At 40.5% G+C, this 13,824-nt stretch overlaps 1 protein-coding gene across 2 annotated transcripts in view; it reads left to right on the top strand.

The window, feature by feature from the left end:
* kiaa1549lb (KIAA1549-like b) overlaps positions 1 to 13,824 on the top strand; it is a 63,439-nt gene that overhangs the window by 30,871 nt on the left and 18,744 nt on the right. For both annotated transcript variants that reach the window (XM_069173642.1, XM_069173643.1), the window contains exons 3-10: positions 24 to 497; positions 611 to 726; positions 5,280 to 5,499; positions 5,816 to 5,949; positions 7,432 to 7,600; positions 11,933 to 11,992; positions 12,839 to 12,990; positions 13,459 to 13,630. In XM_069173642.1, coding sequence (XP_069029743.1) covers positions 24 to 497; positions 611 to 726; positions 5,280 to 5,499; positions 5,816 to 5,949; positions 7,432 to 7,600; positions 11,933 to 11,992; positions 12,839 to 12,990; positions 13,459 to 13,630 — 1,497 coding nt within the window. The remainder of the gene's footprint in view (positions 1 to 23; positions 498 to 610; positions 727 to 5,279; positions 5,500 to 5,815; positions 5,950 to 7,431; positions 7,601 to 11,932; positions 11,993 to 12,838; positions 12,991 to 13,458; positions 13,631 to 13,824) is intronic.

A 13,824-nucleotide genomic window follows, 5' to 3' on the forward strand; every position in this document is an offset into this window, starting at 1 on the left:
GACTGAGACATTTGTTCTTACAGAGGCAGAGATGGATGAATTAACTGCTGGAACATCCAGAGCAGTTGCGCTCCCTTTCCCCAAAGAAAAAGAGGCCAGTCTAGCCCCCTCTCTCTCAGTCAGAATCACCCTTTCTGCTGGATCCACCGAGAGGACATCTCAGGTATCACCTCTGACCCCACGACAGGACACCACAACAGCCTCTGTGCAGCTTACCACCACAACTGTGGCTTTAACCACAAAAGATAAAAACCCCACCACTACCATGCCTTCCCCGAGAGTCACTACGCAGCCAACCACCACTACCACAATACAGCCCGCACCTGTGACCAGGAGAACAACAACCACCACAACCATCAGGAGAACGTTCACACCACCCGTCCCCAGAACGAACCCTCCCAGGGGCGTCACCACTGTCTTCATCTCCCCTTTCACCACCACCACAGAGGCTCCACCACAACAGTGCAACATCACAGAGAGAATGTGGGTGAAAACAGGTAAACAACACTTTTTGCAAGAGCCTTGGGAGTAAAAATTGGTAAATTTGGATTATTTCACAGTTTTATCTGGTGCCTGTTTTGGTTTCTCCCTCTTTTTCTCTGTCTCTTAGTGGTTTCCATCTATGTGAGGAGAAATAGACTGGATAGCATTCAGAGGCAGAACCTGCGAAGAGGACTAAGTCAAGGCCTCAGGAAAGCTCTGAATGATACCTCTGCCCAAGCACAGGTCAGACTGTCATCAGTTACTGTTGATTATTCAACAACAGCTGTCTCAGCCAATGGGTATATCCTTAATTCAACAGGACTGTGTGTCACTTTGCATGTGCACCCTTGTGTGTGTGCATGAGAGAGCAGAAAAACAGGGACCCACTCTTAAAAACAATGATCTGTGGTCACTCCGAGTGGTCAAAAATGTCACAAGTTACCTTTAACGTGTTAACCTCACAAATATATGAAATGGTGTGGATGTGAAAAGCTAGTGATTCATGTAAGGAGTGCTCACAATTTCGGTGAGGCTGATAATGTCACTAAATTGACTTTGAGGTGATAAAGATAAGATAAGCGCTATGCCCCTTTTCCACTGAAATTACCAGCTCACTTTTGGTTCCAGATACTTTACTAGATTTTGTTTCCAGTGCAGATAGTACCCCCTCAGTATAGCTGATTGTCATAGCCACACCGTGTTAAACTACTTTGACGTCATCTTCAAAGGGAAACACACAATCGAGAATGACCAGTCAAGATTTATAGTGTCATGCTTCGGTCACAGTACAAACAAACAGTATATTATTGTTTCTTGTGGGTAAAATTCACACTGTTGTTTTCATGCCACCAGTAATGTACATGAAATCAGAAAGGAAAAAACAAGTTTTTGTCAGCCTTCCTTTGGGGGGTGTTACAAGTTTTACCATAAATGAAGGAATGGTGCTCTTATGTTGATAATTTAATTCAATGTTTCAAAGGAAAAGCTGTGGATTGTGGATTTTTTTTTTAACCTTTTAAGTAGTTCATAAAATGACATGAAGGGGAACAACTACTTTTTGACAAAACGTTGCTTGGTCTGCAACTCAGGCTAAATAATCAAAAACCAATCTAACTGTGCACTCACCAAATACCTTTAGGTTTATTAGCCTGTATTAGACACTTCTACCAAGGACCCTCATGTAGGCTATGCGAGAAGAGATGAGGACTAATATAGAAATTAGGTTGACTGAATGTGTCCCAGAAGGCAGAGGGTGATGTCACATATTTGAGTAACTGTACCAGCATTAAAACAAGATGTAGAATAGGACTGCAGCGCCGCTGTAGATATTGACACGGGTCATGTTTTTATAAACAACAGGAGAGGTCTTCACATCTTTCAACAAATCTTTTCACAAGAATCGACACACCAGATTCTCAGGAGGAAACCAATCTCAGCATTTCCCCTGCAATAATAACGCTGATCCAATGAAACAGATCCAGTGCACACATAATCATCTTTGTGTGGTGGATTAATCATGTGTGGAACCAGTCATGGTTCCCTCTGTGCCAGAAAAACATCCTCTCTCTCTCCAATAAGCCTCTAATACTTCCACTGCACACTTCAAATCACCTCTTAACTAAGAGAAGCTCTGTTAAAATGCAGCCAGTGAGAAACAGACTTGTGTATACGTGTGTGTGAATACTTGTGTGCAAAATAAAGAGATAGACTTATTCTGGGATCGATGTTAGCAAGGTGGTAAATGTTTTCTCTCGCATACACTGAAGATGTGAAAGAAATAACTGCTAGGATTAATCTTGGTTATAAAAACCGTTTTCAGGGGTCTGGAAATGAATGAGAAAGCAGTGTAATTCCTTTGCTACAAAAAACAAATCTCTCCTCTACGTCTCCAGTGGGTTGCAGCGCCTTTAGAGTGTTGCAATTTTGAGCAAGTGTTAAGTGCATCCATGTGTGCATGTTTCTGTGTGTGTGTATGTGTGTGTGTGTTTACTTGTATGTGCGCAACCAGTGAAATGTCTCGCCGTGTTGTGTTTCTCAATGTGGAAGTATCAAATAATTGAGAGTGAGGCCTGTGTGTTTGTCCTGCCCATGTGAAGGTCAGTGCTCTCACATGTTCTCTCTCTCTCTCTCTCTCTCTCTCTCTCTCTCTCTCTCTCTCTCTCTCTCTCTCTCTCTCTCTCTCTGTAGTCTCTGAAGGTGTCTTGCTTCAGTGCACTCCTGTCACCCGTTTCAGCATTGCTTGGGTTCCTTTTAGTAGCCCTGCTTTTTCGTCCAATGGGAAGCAAGCTGTTGGCTGGGGAAATTGCTTCTGTGTTTAATTATAGGTCATAAATGGTTGGGGGGAGAGCGATGTGCCGAGCTGATGCTAAAAAGATGACGAGAAATAGACTAAATGAATTGAGTCACAAGACTAAAACCATTTTGAACCATTAAAAAAATAATAGTGAACTATTTCGTGTCTTTCGTGTAGTTAGGCCTCTTCCGTGACTTGAAACTTTCCAAACTGAGATCTGTCAGGTTAATCTATTGCAATCTGTCACACTCTCTGAGGTGGAGTTAGTAAGTGTGTTCGAAATGCAATCTCTTAATAACACCTTCACATGGGTAAAGCTGGAGAGGATGGAATGATAATAAAGGGCTCTTTTCACAGAGCTCGTAACAAGGCTGAATTGTGAGGAGGCAGAGTGGGGACTCTCAGCTCCAGAGACTAAGGCTCTCAGTGTTTCGGGCAGTGGCTCTCCTTGTCAGCACTGGCTTTTCAGATGGGTTTAGATAACGGATGTGAATGGTTTCACCTTTCCCACACACACACCTAATTCTGTCATCATTCCCTTTCCAGTTTCCATTTCAGCCGAGTTCACCAAAAAGTCAAACTCATAGAGACAAACACACGACCATTTTATTGTGTCATGACACGCATTATCAAAACACACCGATTTATTTCTGTGAACACAGTGATACCTGGATTCTTAGGTTAAAAGTTAGTGAACATAAGCCTCTTTGTCCCAAACTTTCCTATTTAACAGTCTCTGCCATCTTTCTGCTCTCTTCTCTCTCCTCCCAGCAGCCCTTTAGTCTCTCCTGGTTCTCTCCTCATATCTGTATTCCACGATCACTCTCTCTCCTCTTCCTTACGCTCTCATTAATGACTCGTTGTAATACAATCTTAAGTGCACCGTCAATCCAGTAGTGTTCAATATCTTGTCATTCAGCTTGTCTGCTGATGGGACTAATATAATTCAGACTGCTTTATGATGCAGCATATAACCATGTATGCTTTTGCAGATGAACTGCAAATATTTTACATGAGCTGAACATTTTTAAATGCAGTTGTTATTGGTGGTGCACGTTTTTTCTTCAAATCCCCATATTCTGAGAGTAAACATGTAACCTAGTCATTTTGACTTGTCACTATAAAGCGCTGGTGTGACTAATAACATTAACAATGGATCTGCTCTATTCAGGTTTCCCAGTAAACAGTGGCAGTGTGACAGTGAGTCAGCATGCGCAACATCAAGGTCTTTAAAAATGAAGCAGCCAATTTAGCCATTATTCATTTTATTACACCTTTTTTTTTTTTCACCTGTGAAACTTGTAAAAAATGTATTGTCTAATTCAGTCTCTTCTTATGACTACATTTTACTACACAATGGTGACTTTAATGTAGAGGGAAATGCAAAGGACTTTCATTGATTATTTGATGTAAACATTCAAATTTCTGCAACTGATTTTAATTCTATTCTAAAATGGATAAAAGCCAGTGGCTATGTGAAAGGTAGAAATAAGTTTTGAGCCATCAACTTTGCTGTTTATACAGAACAACTGTCACTTTGATACTTGTAGTTTTACTGTAGGTAATGATGCAAATCGAGCCGTGGTGCTGCAAATACCAACTTTATGGTAACTTTAGATTCACAGGATTTTTCGTAAGTGTGATAAAGGACCTTTTTTTTTATCCTACAGGGGGTAAAAAGTAGACCCACAACTTTGTGAGGAGAATGCAAACTTGAATATACATGTAGTTTAATGTAAACCTGCTTTATATTGTTGTTTGGATGTTTTTAACAGTTTTAATTTAGTAGTGGTTTAATGTTATTTTTTAGTTTTGTGAGTCTGAATTTTCTGTGTTTTTTAATTGTAATATATGTATTTTTATGATAAATTGACTATTTCACCCTTTAAACCCACAGTTGTACCTTAAGCTTCAAGTATTTAACGGAATTCACTGGGTTATCTTAAAACAGGCGTATCTATCTACTTAGTTCACCTGAAAATAACATCTCAATGTATATTTGTGTTTAATTGTAGAAAGTCGTAGAAAATTTTATTAAATTTAACACAACTTTTAACTTTTTGCTGACATCCAGTGGTTTCAAGGAGGACTGTGGAGGATTAAGTGTCGAGCAGTGAGGTTTTAGATTGTAACCAACTGAAATCATCTCACCCCCCCACCCCCTGCGTCCCCCAAATATGGCAGGCTCCATGGAAGAGGCCCTGCTCCCTATGTAGATATGAAAGGTTCATTCTAACGTAACCATACCTGACCACACCCATCAGTGATGCAGGGAGTGGTGATACTTTCAACCAGAAACAGCAGTTAAACATAGCTTTTAAACCTGGTGTGAATTTACTTTTTAATTTTTCCCTCTTTTATTTGTATAAAATAAAATAAAATAAAATAAAATAAAATAAAAACTACCAACATGGCTTCTCCAAGACATCTCATTCTAATCTAATTTTCCTTTTTTTAATTTTTTTTTTAATTTTTTTAATTTTTTTTTACTTTATTCTCTCAGGTGGAGACTGTATTTGGTTCTCCCAACATGACAGTGGCTTATCATGTGACTGGAGGCGACATAGTTTACCCTCCGTCTGTAGTGCTGGAAGGCCTGGCATCCTATGGCCGCGATAAGCTGATTGCAGACCTGCGACAGTACCTCCCCTTGGTAACAGCCCTGCCCCTCCCAATTGCACCATGGAGAACCAGCCCAGCCACTGGCTTCCAGCTGAAAACAGGTCAGGTAGTGCTCAGACAGGATGAAAACAAAGTCAAACATCAGCTGGAGACTCTCTGTTATTTGTTCCTGCTGTGACTGTGCACTGGAAAAGAAGTGAAGAATACAATTTTGTGACACCGCATCAGGGAAGGAAATTACAATATCACAATCTGAATTTAGGTACATAAGATGTCAAATAATATAGTCATATTCTTACTGTTCCTGATATACAGTATACACTTTCAATGATAGCAAAAACACTGGGAATTCATAAAATGACTGAAATCTTTTTTCAGTGTACAGTTTTGCCAACTTACCTTGTTTTTATGTTGCAGTGCTGCAGTTTGTGGGAGCAGGTGATGATCCTCGGTCCTGTCGCTTCTCTCAAATGATGGAACAGAGGCTTGAGAAGGTCTTTTCTGAAGCCCAGGTCAAAGTGCTCAACTCTAACAGCAGACTTTCTGTTCAGGTACCGTAGTGAAACTCTTGACTGCACTCTGAGCGCTGTGTAGGACTGTTTGTGTTACACTGATAATGCTGTGATGTTTAACTTTATGCCAGTTTTAACGTCATTGTACGTAAATTGTTAAAAATAAACTGTTGCCTTTTTTTTTGGACAATGTTCAACCTCCAGGACCCAAATACAGATTCAGAATAAATCATTATTGAATTTTGGGTATTGGGTTTACAGCATATTAGGATAGATTAAACAGTTTTTTCATCATTACTCATCAATTTCCCCATGTAGTTTGTGGGATTTGGCAGCCACCAACAAATCCACACTGTGCAATTTGAGCAGAATTGTCCCCTAGTGTATTGGTGTTTTTGTTGTTGTTGTTATGCCTCGGCAACAGCTGTGGCCAGAGACATCATGTTTTAAGGGTCCCCATCTGTCCCATTCTCGTGAACGCTATATCTCAAGAACGCTTTAATGAAATTTCTTTAAATTTGGCACAAATGTTCATTTGGTCCCACGGATTACATGATTTGATTTTAAGGGCCAAAGGTCAAGGTCACTGTGACCTCACATCTTCTCATTCCCATGAATGTGATATCTCAGACAAGTTTTGAGGGAGTTACTTCAAGTGTGTCACAAACATTTACTTGGACGCAAAGATGAACTGATTAGATAAGATTATTAGATAACCTGAATTATGACAAAATTCCACACAAACGTGCAACAGGATAAAATGATGATGTGATGACATTTTAGATCCAAAAGGTCAAAGGTCAACTTTACTGTGACATCAAAATGTTCTAGCAAAAACTGGCCTTTATTCAACACCATAACTCAGGAACTGAAGGGGAGATTGTTACCATATTTCATATTTGGTCAGATGAATTGGTGACACTAATCTTGGGTGTCCATCTCAAAACTGTTGATCTTCTCTGCTGTCAGGTTGAAGTTGTGTTTGAAACATCCATGTTTTCAAAATTGTAGCTTCTTTGTAGCAACATCCATACATTGTCCTCTAACATGGCTACAATATTGTGTTATGTCAAAATTAGCTTTATTTATTCCTTTGAAATGTATTATATATATATGAAACAGACATGGATGTAAACTACAACTTGACTGGTAGGCAAAAGCAAAAAAGGCGGTAATTCTCATTGTTTTAGGAGCTGCCAAGAGATGCAAATTAATCATGTTAGAGGCAATAATTTTAATGAGCTGCCACATTAAAGTGCAGCCTATATTAATGCTAATTTGATGGTTATGCATGGATGAAAAAAATTGATGCTCCAATATTTTTGCACTTGGTAAGACATGCCAATTTCTCTTTTCATGTTTGTTGATTCAATTGATTTTTTTGTCACAAACCACAAGATTTTGTATAATTGCTTATTATATTATAAATTATAATCCCAAGTATTTTGGCTGTAATACCACATGTTTTTCCGTACCCTCTCCTTTTTTCTGACCTGTACTCATCCTGTTTTTTTTCCCCAGATGCTGAGTGTCTCTCAGGCAGCAGGCTCTCCTTCTGTATCATTGGTCTACACTGTGAGGAATGGGACTGTCTTCCTTAATGGCACCGCTGCCTCAAACCTCCTTGGTCAGCTGTCAGCTGAGCTCGTGGGCTACTTCCTCTTCTATCCACCACTTATCATTGCTGAGCGTAAGTTACAATTTGCATTCTGAAATATGCGTGTTTGTCAGGAGTTATTCAACAACATTACAAGAGCAGTCACCAAAAGTCAATGTTCTCTGGGGGATGATTTGTTCTCCAAATACATATTAGATTTTAGAAAAAGTGCTGTGCTTGTCCTGTTGTTGTTTTTTCTTGTATTGAAGCTACAGGGGGTTTTCTATAATTCGGCTCTAGACCTTTGGACAAAGGACCTGATTTATTAACTGACTATACTATATAATTAAGACTTGATCAAAATGTACAAACCTTTGTTGATTTGAAAGTTATTTTGAATCTTTTCTGTATTCACATGGACTCAGAAGGTCCATCTGGCAAATGTAAAACTCAATAATTTGATCCCCAAGCCTGTCTGATGTCCAGTTTTTCAGTAATTGGATGTTTGTGCCTTACGATCTCAGTTGGGATTTTCTTTTATGATTGAGTCACTCAAAGATAGATGATGAAGACACGACTGAGCCCATGCCTTTCATCCAAGCCTCCTTTGAGGGCATACTCAGCCTCCCTCTGTGTTTGCATTGTACTGAGAAAAAAACAAATGAAGAGCGACAGGGAATCAGCAGGAGTCTAAACAGCAATCCCAGTAGAGTCCCAGTGCGCAGCCTGTTTCCATCCCCAGTGTATCTGCTCAGAGGCAGAAATGACAGATATAGAGCTCAGATGCACATATAATGAGACATCATTTTTATGGTACTTTATTAATCCCTGGAGGAGAGATTCATTGTTTTGCTTGACCTCATTCACAGAAAATTCATAAAAAAGGTGCAGCACTAGAAATCGTCTTCTGCGGCTGATGAAGAGATTGAAGCTCTTTTTATACACAGTGTCACTCAGAAATCCCCTGGAAATGTTCGATGTCTGACAGGAACCAGACTTTACTTTCCTGATCTGGGTTTCCCTGTTGCTCTATGTGTAAACAAAAGCCATGGAAACCTCACAATGTCTGAAGCAATGTCAAGTCAACAAGACCTCTTCCATCATGCTCCCACAGGAGGCGTTTCAGCTGCATTTTTCAGTGGTGCATCTGTGTCCCATATTAATCAACACAACTGTTTACACAGGCCACACATTTTCAAGGCTGTTTTCTTCTGTTTAACATGTTAGAGTGATTGTGTGTTGGGCTCTGAGCGTAGCCAAAACGTAAAGGTAACCTACACTCAGTGCCGGCCCTGATGCACTGTGTAGACACAGTGAGAGCACTGAAACCCTGCTCACACAATGCCTCCTGTGTAGGCAAAGTGTTCCAGATTATCTGTGCAAAATGGGTCTCAGTGTCTTGCACACTGTAATCCTTTGTAAACAAAAGTCTGTTTTATCAAGCTCAAAGAGGGCTGGAGAAAATCTATATCGAGAGACACGATGGGTCAAGAAGACTTTGGAAATACAGAGGCAGCCATAGGACTGACTGTGGATTCCTTAACTTCTAATAGTTTTTAAACCAGCTGCAGTGCTTTACCTTCTCTAGACCGTGGTCAGTTTGACAAGGCTGAGCTTTGGCTATTCAAGACCATGCTCTCCATCACAGCAGAGATGATGCTTGAGCCAGGATTTAAGGCAGGGGTTTTCCTGTAATACCCTCTGGCTGAGCCCGATCTTGAAAGCTTTTTTTTAACCATCACTTTTCTTCCTGTCTGAGTCCAATGTGGAAATCGACTAAGGATCTTCTCTAACCTCCCAGAGTGTACTCGGTTGGATCATATTTTGCAGAATGTAGAACCAAAATGTATTGTTCTGTCAAATTCTGTTAAACCTGCTGTACTGAACTTTTGTCTCTCTCTTCTGTCAGTAAGAGTGATCATGAAAACACGTGTGCTTACATTATAGGTTTCTATGGAGGATGTAGACTCCTCCATTGCTACTGTTGGGGATGTAAAAAAATGGATAATGACTTCTGCAAACTGACTTGTTTCATTATCAGAATTTCATCATTTAAGTCTGATAACATTTGGAAAATCAAGAAAAGCAGTACGCTTGAATTATTTTGTCTCCATCCAAGTTAGCATAGGGCTTAATCGAAAGTTAGCTCTGGTCTTGGGTGTTTGCTCTGCCCAGTATACATTCATCTGACCAGCTTGGGAATGTCTCGCCAGACACCAGATTTAAAAACTCTGTATTCTGTGAAATAGAGAGATTTAGCAGGTGGTGGTTGTTTAATTCAGCATTGTGTGAACTTGTTTAGCAAGGGACTGAATGTAACAGACATTGGTTTACATATAAAATTCCCATATTCCAGCGTTAACACAGAAGTATGTTAGATAGTAGCCTATGTGTCTGTCAGACACTCACTGTTTCTCCATTCTCGGCCTGACCTCTGCAGAAACCTTCTTACTCAGTTGGACATCTACAATAGCTTCCATGAATCTCTAGCTCCCTGTTATCATGTGTTAGAGATAAATGGATGTTCAGGCACCTGAGAACTGTAGAGTTCACGGCTATCATGTTTCACTTTCCAGCGGTCCAGATGTGATTTATTTAAAGATGAGTGATGACCAACTGAACCCCCATGAAATATGGCCACATAATATTTTCCTGCATTATGAGCTGGTGTATGCAGCATGACTCCTCCATTACGTAACAACCCAGTCTGCAATGGATTATGGAATACAGGCAACAAGAGAAGATACAGATATATTAAACATTTGGAGGTTGTGTCTATCAGACTGAGAAAAAAGGAGGTTACATTATTCAGCCGAATTTACAGGAGCTTTTGGGTTTTAGGGGTTGCATCTCCACACAGTTTTGCGGTTTACACACCATTAAAATCCAGATAAATAGGATCTCTAGTGGTGAGCATTAAATTGAAAATCGCTTTGTGTTGTGATTGAATTAAGTTAGAAAATCAAGTTACCTACAGGCAGGATGTTTGGGTGCTTTGCAAAGACAGAGAGCAAGGCAAACTGGATACGAAGAAGAGACTCCAAGGGAGCAGAAACTGACATGGAGGAAAAGCCAGTGAGACAGGAGAGTAAAAGAACAGTGTAGAAGTGATTTTGTCTGTTTGTTCTGTAGCCTCACTGTCAGTGATATTACACTGTTCACAGGAGGTGTGAGCATATGTTAGCAGCGGCTGCCTCCTCACTTCAAAGCCAATTATTGTAGTAAATAATTAACAGTGGGGGATTCTCCTACCACCTTGGGCTCTGCTCTGACAGAAACAGTCCGGGATCTCACACCACTCTGAGGTGCCTGTTTGCAGCACCATCATACCGGAGGCCCTTATGTTGGCTGGACTGCTGTGTTCAGATCTTTTACCCCTACTCTGCTCTCCAACAATTTATCTCAGGTGCAAAATGAGGCGGAAAAGGTCTCTTTTTAGACTATAACAATCAATAAAATCTACAACCAACTGTAACTGCAGGTGCAAAATATGAAATTTTGTTTTAATAATAGCTTTCTGTTGGAGAATGTGAAGGTTGTTTTTTCAATTCTTTGAATGACTTACAAATGCTCTTCAATGTTTAACCCCCCAGCTCTCATCACCAAACGGCTGAGGGTCATGTGAAACCTCCTTGCTGATTAATATGCCACACAATTCTTATAGACAGCGTTCAACTGATTTTGCTGACAGCCCTGCAGCCCTATCTATTACCGGTGCTATAGCCCTCACTGTTCCTCTCACACACACACACACACACACACACACACACACACACACACACACACACACACACACACACACACACACACACACACACACACACACACACACACCACTCCCCCCGCCCCTCTCTCCTGTCATGCCTGAGTGTACAGTTCTGCTTTCACAGGCCACTGATACAGCATTCTCCCAAACACTGCACCAGCCTCCAGCACAAGAGTTTAATCAGGCAGGAAATAGATGTAAGAGAACACAGAGACAACCAGAGCTCAGACAGCTTACAGCTTCCCTTGCTTCTGCATTTGTCCAACATCCAGTGATAATGAGGCTTTAAACTGAGATCTCAACTACACAAAATGTGCCAAACTGTCAACTGTTCTTCTTCTTCTTGAAAGGTTTGGCCAATATTTACAAAAACTGATTCCTGAAATACAAAATATCTAGCGAGCATGAACACCATTAAGATGATAAAGTCATAGTTGCAGCAAAAAAACCCAACTTTTTTTGTATTATTTTTCTTGATTATTTAAGATTTTGTTTTATATCTTAGTTAATTAAATAAAAACAAAAGTATCATTGTAAAACAAAAACCTCAATATGATATATATGATATAAACATTATTTAAATAAGGCAAATATGAATTACACTTCAGTGTGAAAATATGTCATTTTGGGTTTAACTACACTTTTTTTTGTCTTTGCAGCACTGGAATATCACAATCTGAACACCTCCATTGCAACTAGAGAATTCTGGGTTGTGACAGGTAGGGATGTGACTGCTTACATTTTTTTACAGCTTATTATAAACCATAAAATCGTCTTGGGGAACTTGTTTGTATAACAGTACAATGTATCTGCTGCTGTCACCGTATTATCTACAGTACGGTACAGTACTTTACTACCTCATGGCGCAAAACACACATGAACAGGATGTATTTGACAAAAATGTTCTCAAACAATTGTGGGACTATTTATGGTAACTTTAAGTCATACAGTAATGTGTCTGTTTATAATCTGATGTCTCCCTTCAAAGGAGGAATTACATACACAGGAGTCCTTGATAGTATTTACTCTGTGGGCTTTATGAATGACTGCATATGCTGAGCAGGAACAATATATCTCACAGTGTTCAAGGGCATCCACACTGTTGGACCGTAGAGTATAATGAATGGGTCCTTCAGATCAGACTCTGTAGCTCTTAACCCTGCACTTAATGCAATGAGAGGCTGAGCCAGTTAAAGGTCAGACCCTAGATAATGGGATTTACTCACACAAGAACAAGCTATACAACCAGGATTATTTGCTTTTTAGCTGTTGATAAAAGGCAGCAGTTGTATTAGGAGACTTGTTACCACTAGGGGACAGAAAGGCTCCAATTCTGTATGGTTTTATTTTTCATTTGGTTTTGTTCTGAAAGTCTCATAGATTAATGTCAGAATTCATACAGTGTTTGTGAATACGGTAATGCCAGTATAGCCAGTTGAATTGAACTGACTCCAAATTTTTCACTCTGCTCCTGTCTCTTCTTTCTTTTGTGCTACTGTCTGTCCTTTGTTTTTTTTACCTTTACAACCATCTGTCCATCCTCTTTTTTTCGACTACATTTGCAGTGATCCAGGATGTGGATAATGCTAGCCTGGAGGGACAGTACCAAAGCTTTGCCAGTCTAATGGAGCAGCGGCTGGCAGAGTTGTTTGTGTTGGCAGGCCAGCAGGGCATTCGTTTTAGACGAGCCACGACTGTCGGCAGCTACACCGTCCAGGTAAGAAACTGGCAGGGTTGCCCAGGGGGAATGCCAGCTATTTTAAATTCTTATTCTGATGTTTTGCCCGACGGCCTTGGCACGCTAGTCAGAAGTCAAATTATTCAAAGTGTTTTGTGGGCTTATTTCTAACAGTATGAATATTTAAAAAGATGTATACTTTGATACGCACTTCTGCACACACTTGCATGATTACTTGTGGTCAACCCCTGATAATTAGCGAGCTTCTCAGCTCATCATCTGCTAATTGCTCATTAAAACAAGTCAGAGGTTAGACCTGTCACCGAACAAGTACTCTCTGTCGGTGATGTTTCCTCTCAGGACACTCCACTCCTAAATGCACGGTTCTACTTCTGTTGTTTTCCTTTCTGACATGTAAGCTGCTTCCTAACAGGGAACCGTTCAATAACAGCTAATGCTGAGTGTACTGTAGTTCTTAGAAACACATCGCTTTTCATCTCCAATCAGATGGTGAGCATCCGCAGAGTCTCAGGGTTGAGGAGTCCAGCAGAGATGACCTACTATGTCCAACACAACGGTACTCCTCTGTCGGGCACGTCAGCTGCCAAGGTCCTGAACACAGTGGATTCTCAGACCATGGCACTCACCCTGGGCTACTTTGTCCAGCTGCAAGCAGAGCGTAAGCACAGCATCAATTTGACAATGAGGCACATCGACAGAAACACAGACAGACATGCAAAACAAAGCACAACCCAGGCTGAGTTTGGAAAGAAAAGCTGGTGTTGGGTTGAGGGGGCATAGCTGAAAAGGTTGAGAGAGCTCTTTGCTCTCTAATCTGTCTGAAATGCTCCCAGCAGAACATTGTTTGTTTGG

The sequence above is a fragment of the Embiotoca jacksoni genome, unplaced genomic scaffold, assembly GCF_022577435.1.
Source record: "Embiotoca jacksoni isolate LCO1_2020_lvr unplaced genomic scaffold, fEmbJac1.0.p SCAF_6, whole genome shotgun sequence".
NCBI lineage: Eukaryota > Metazoa > Chordata > Actinopteri > Embiotocidae > Embiotoca > Embiotoca jacksoni.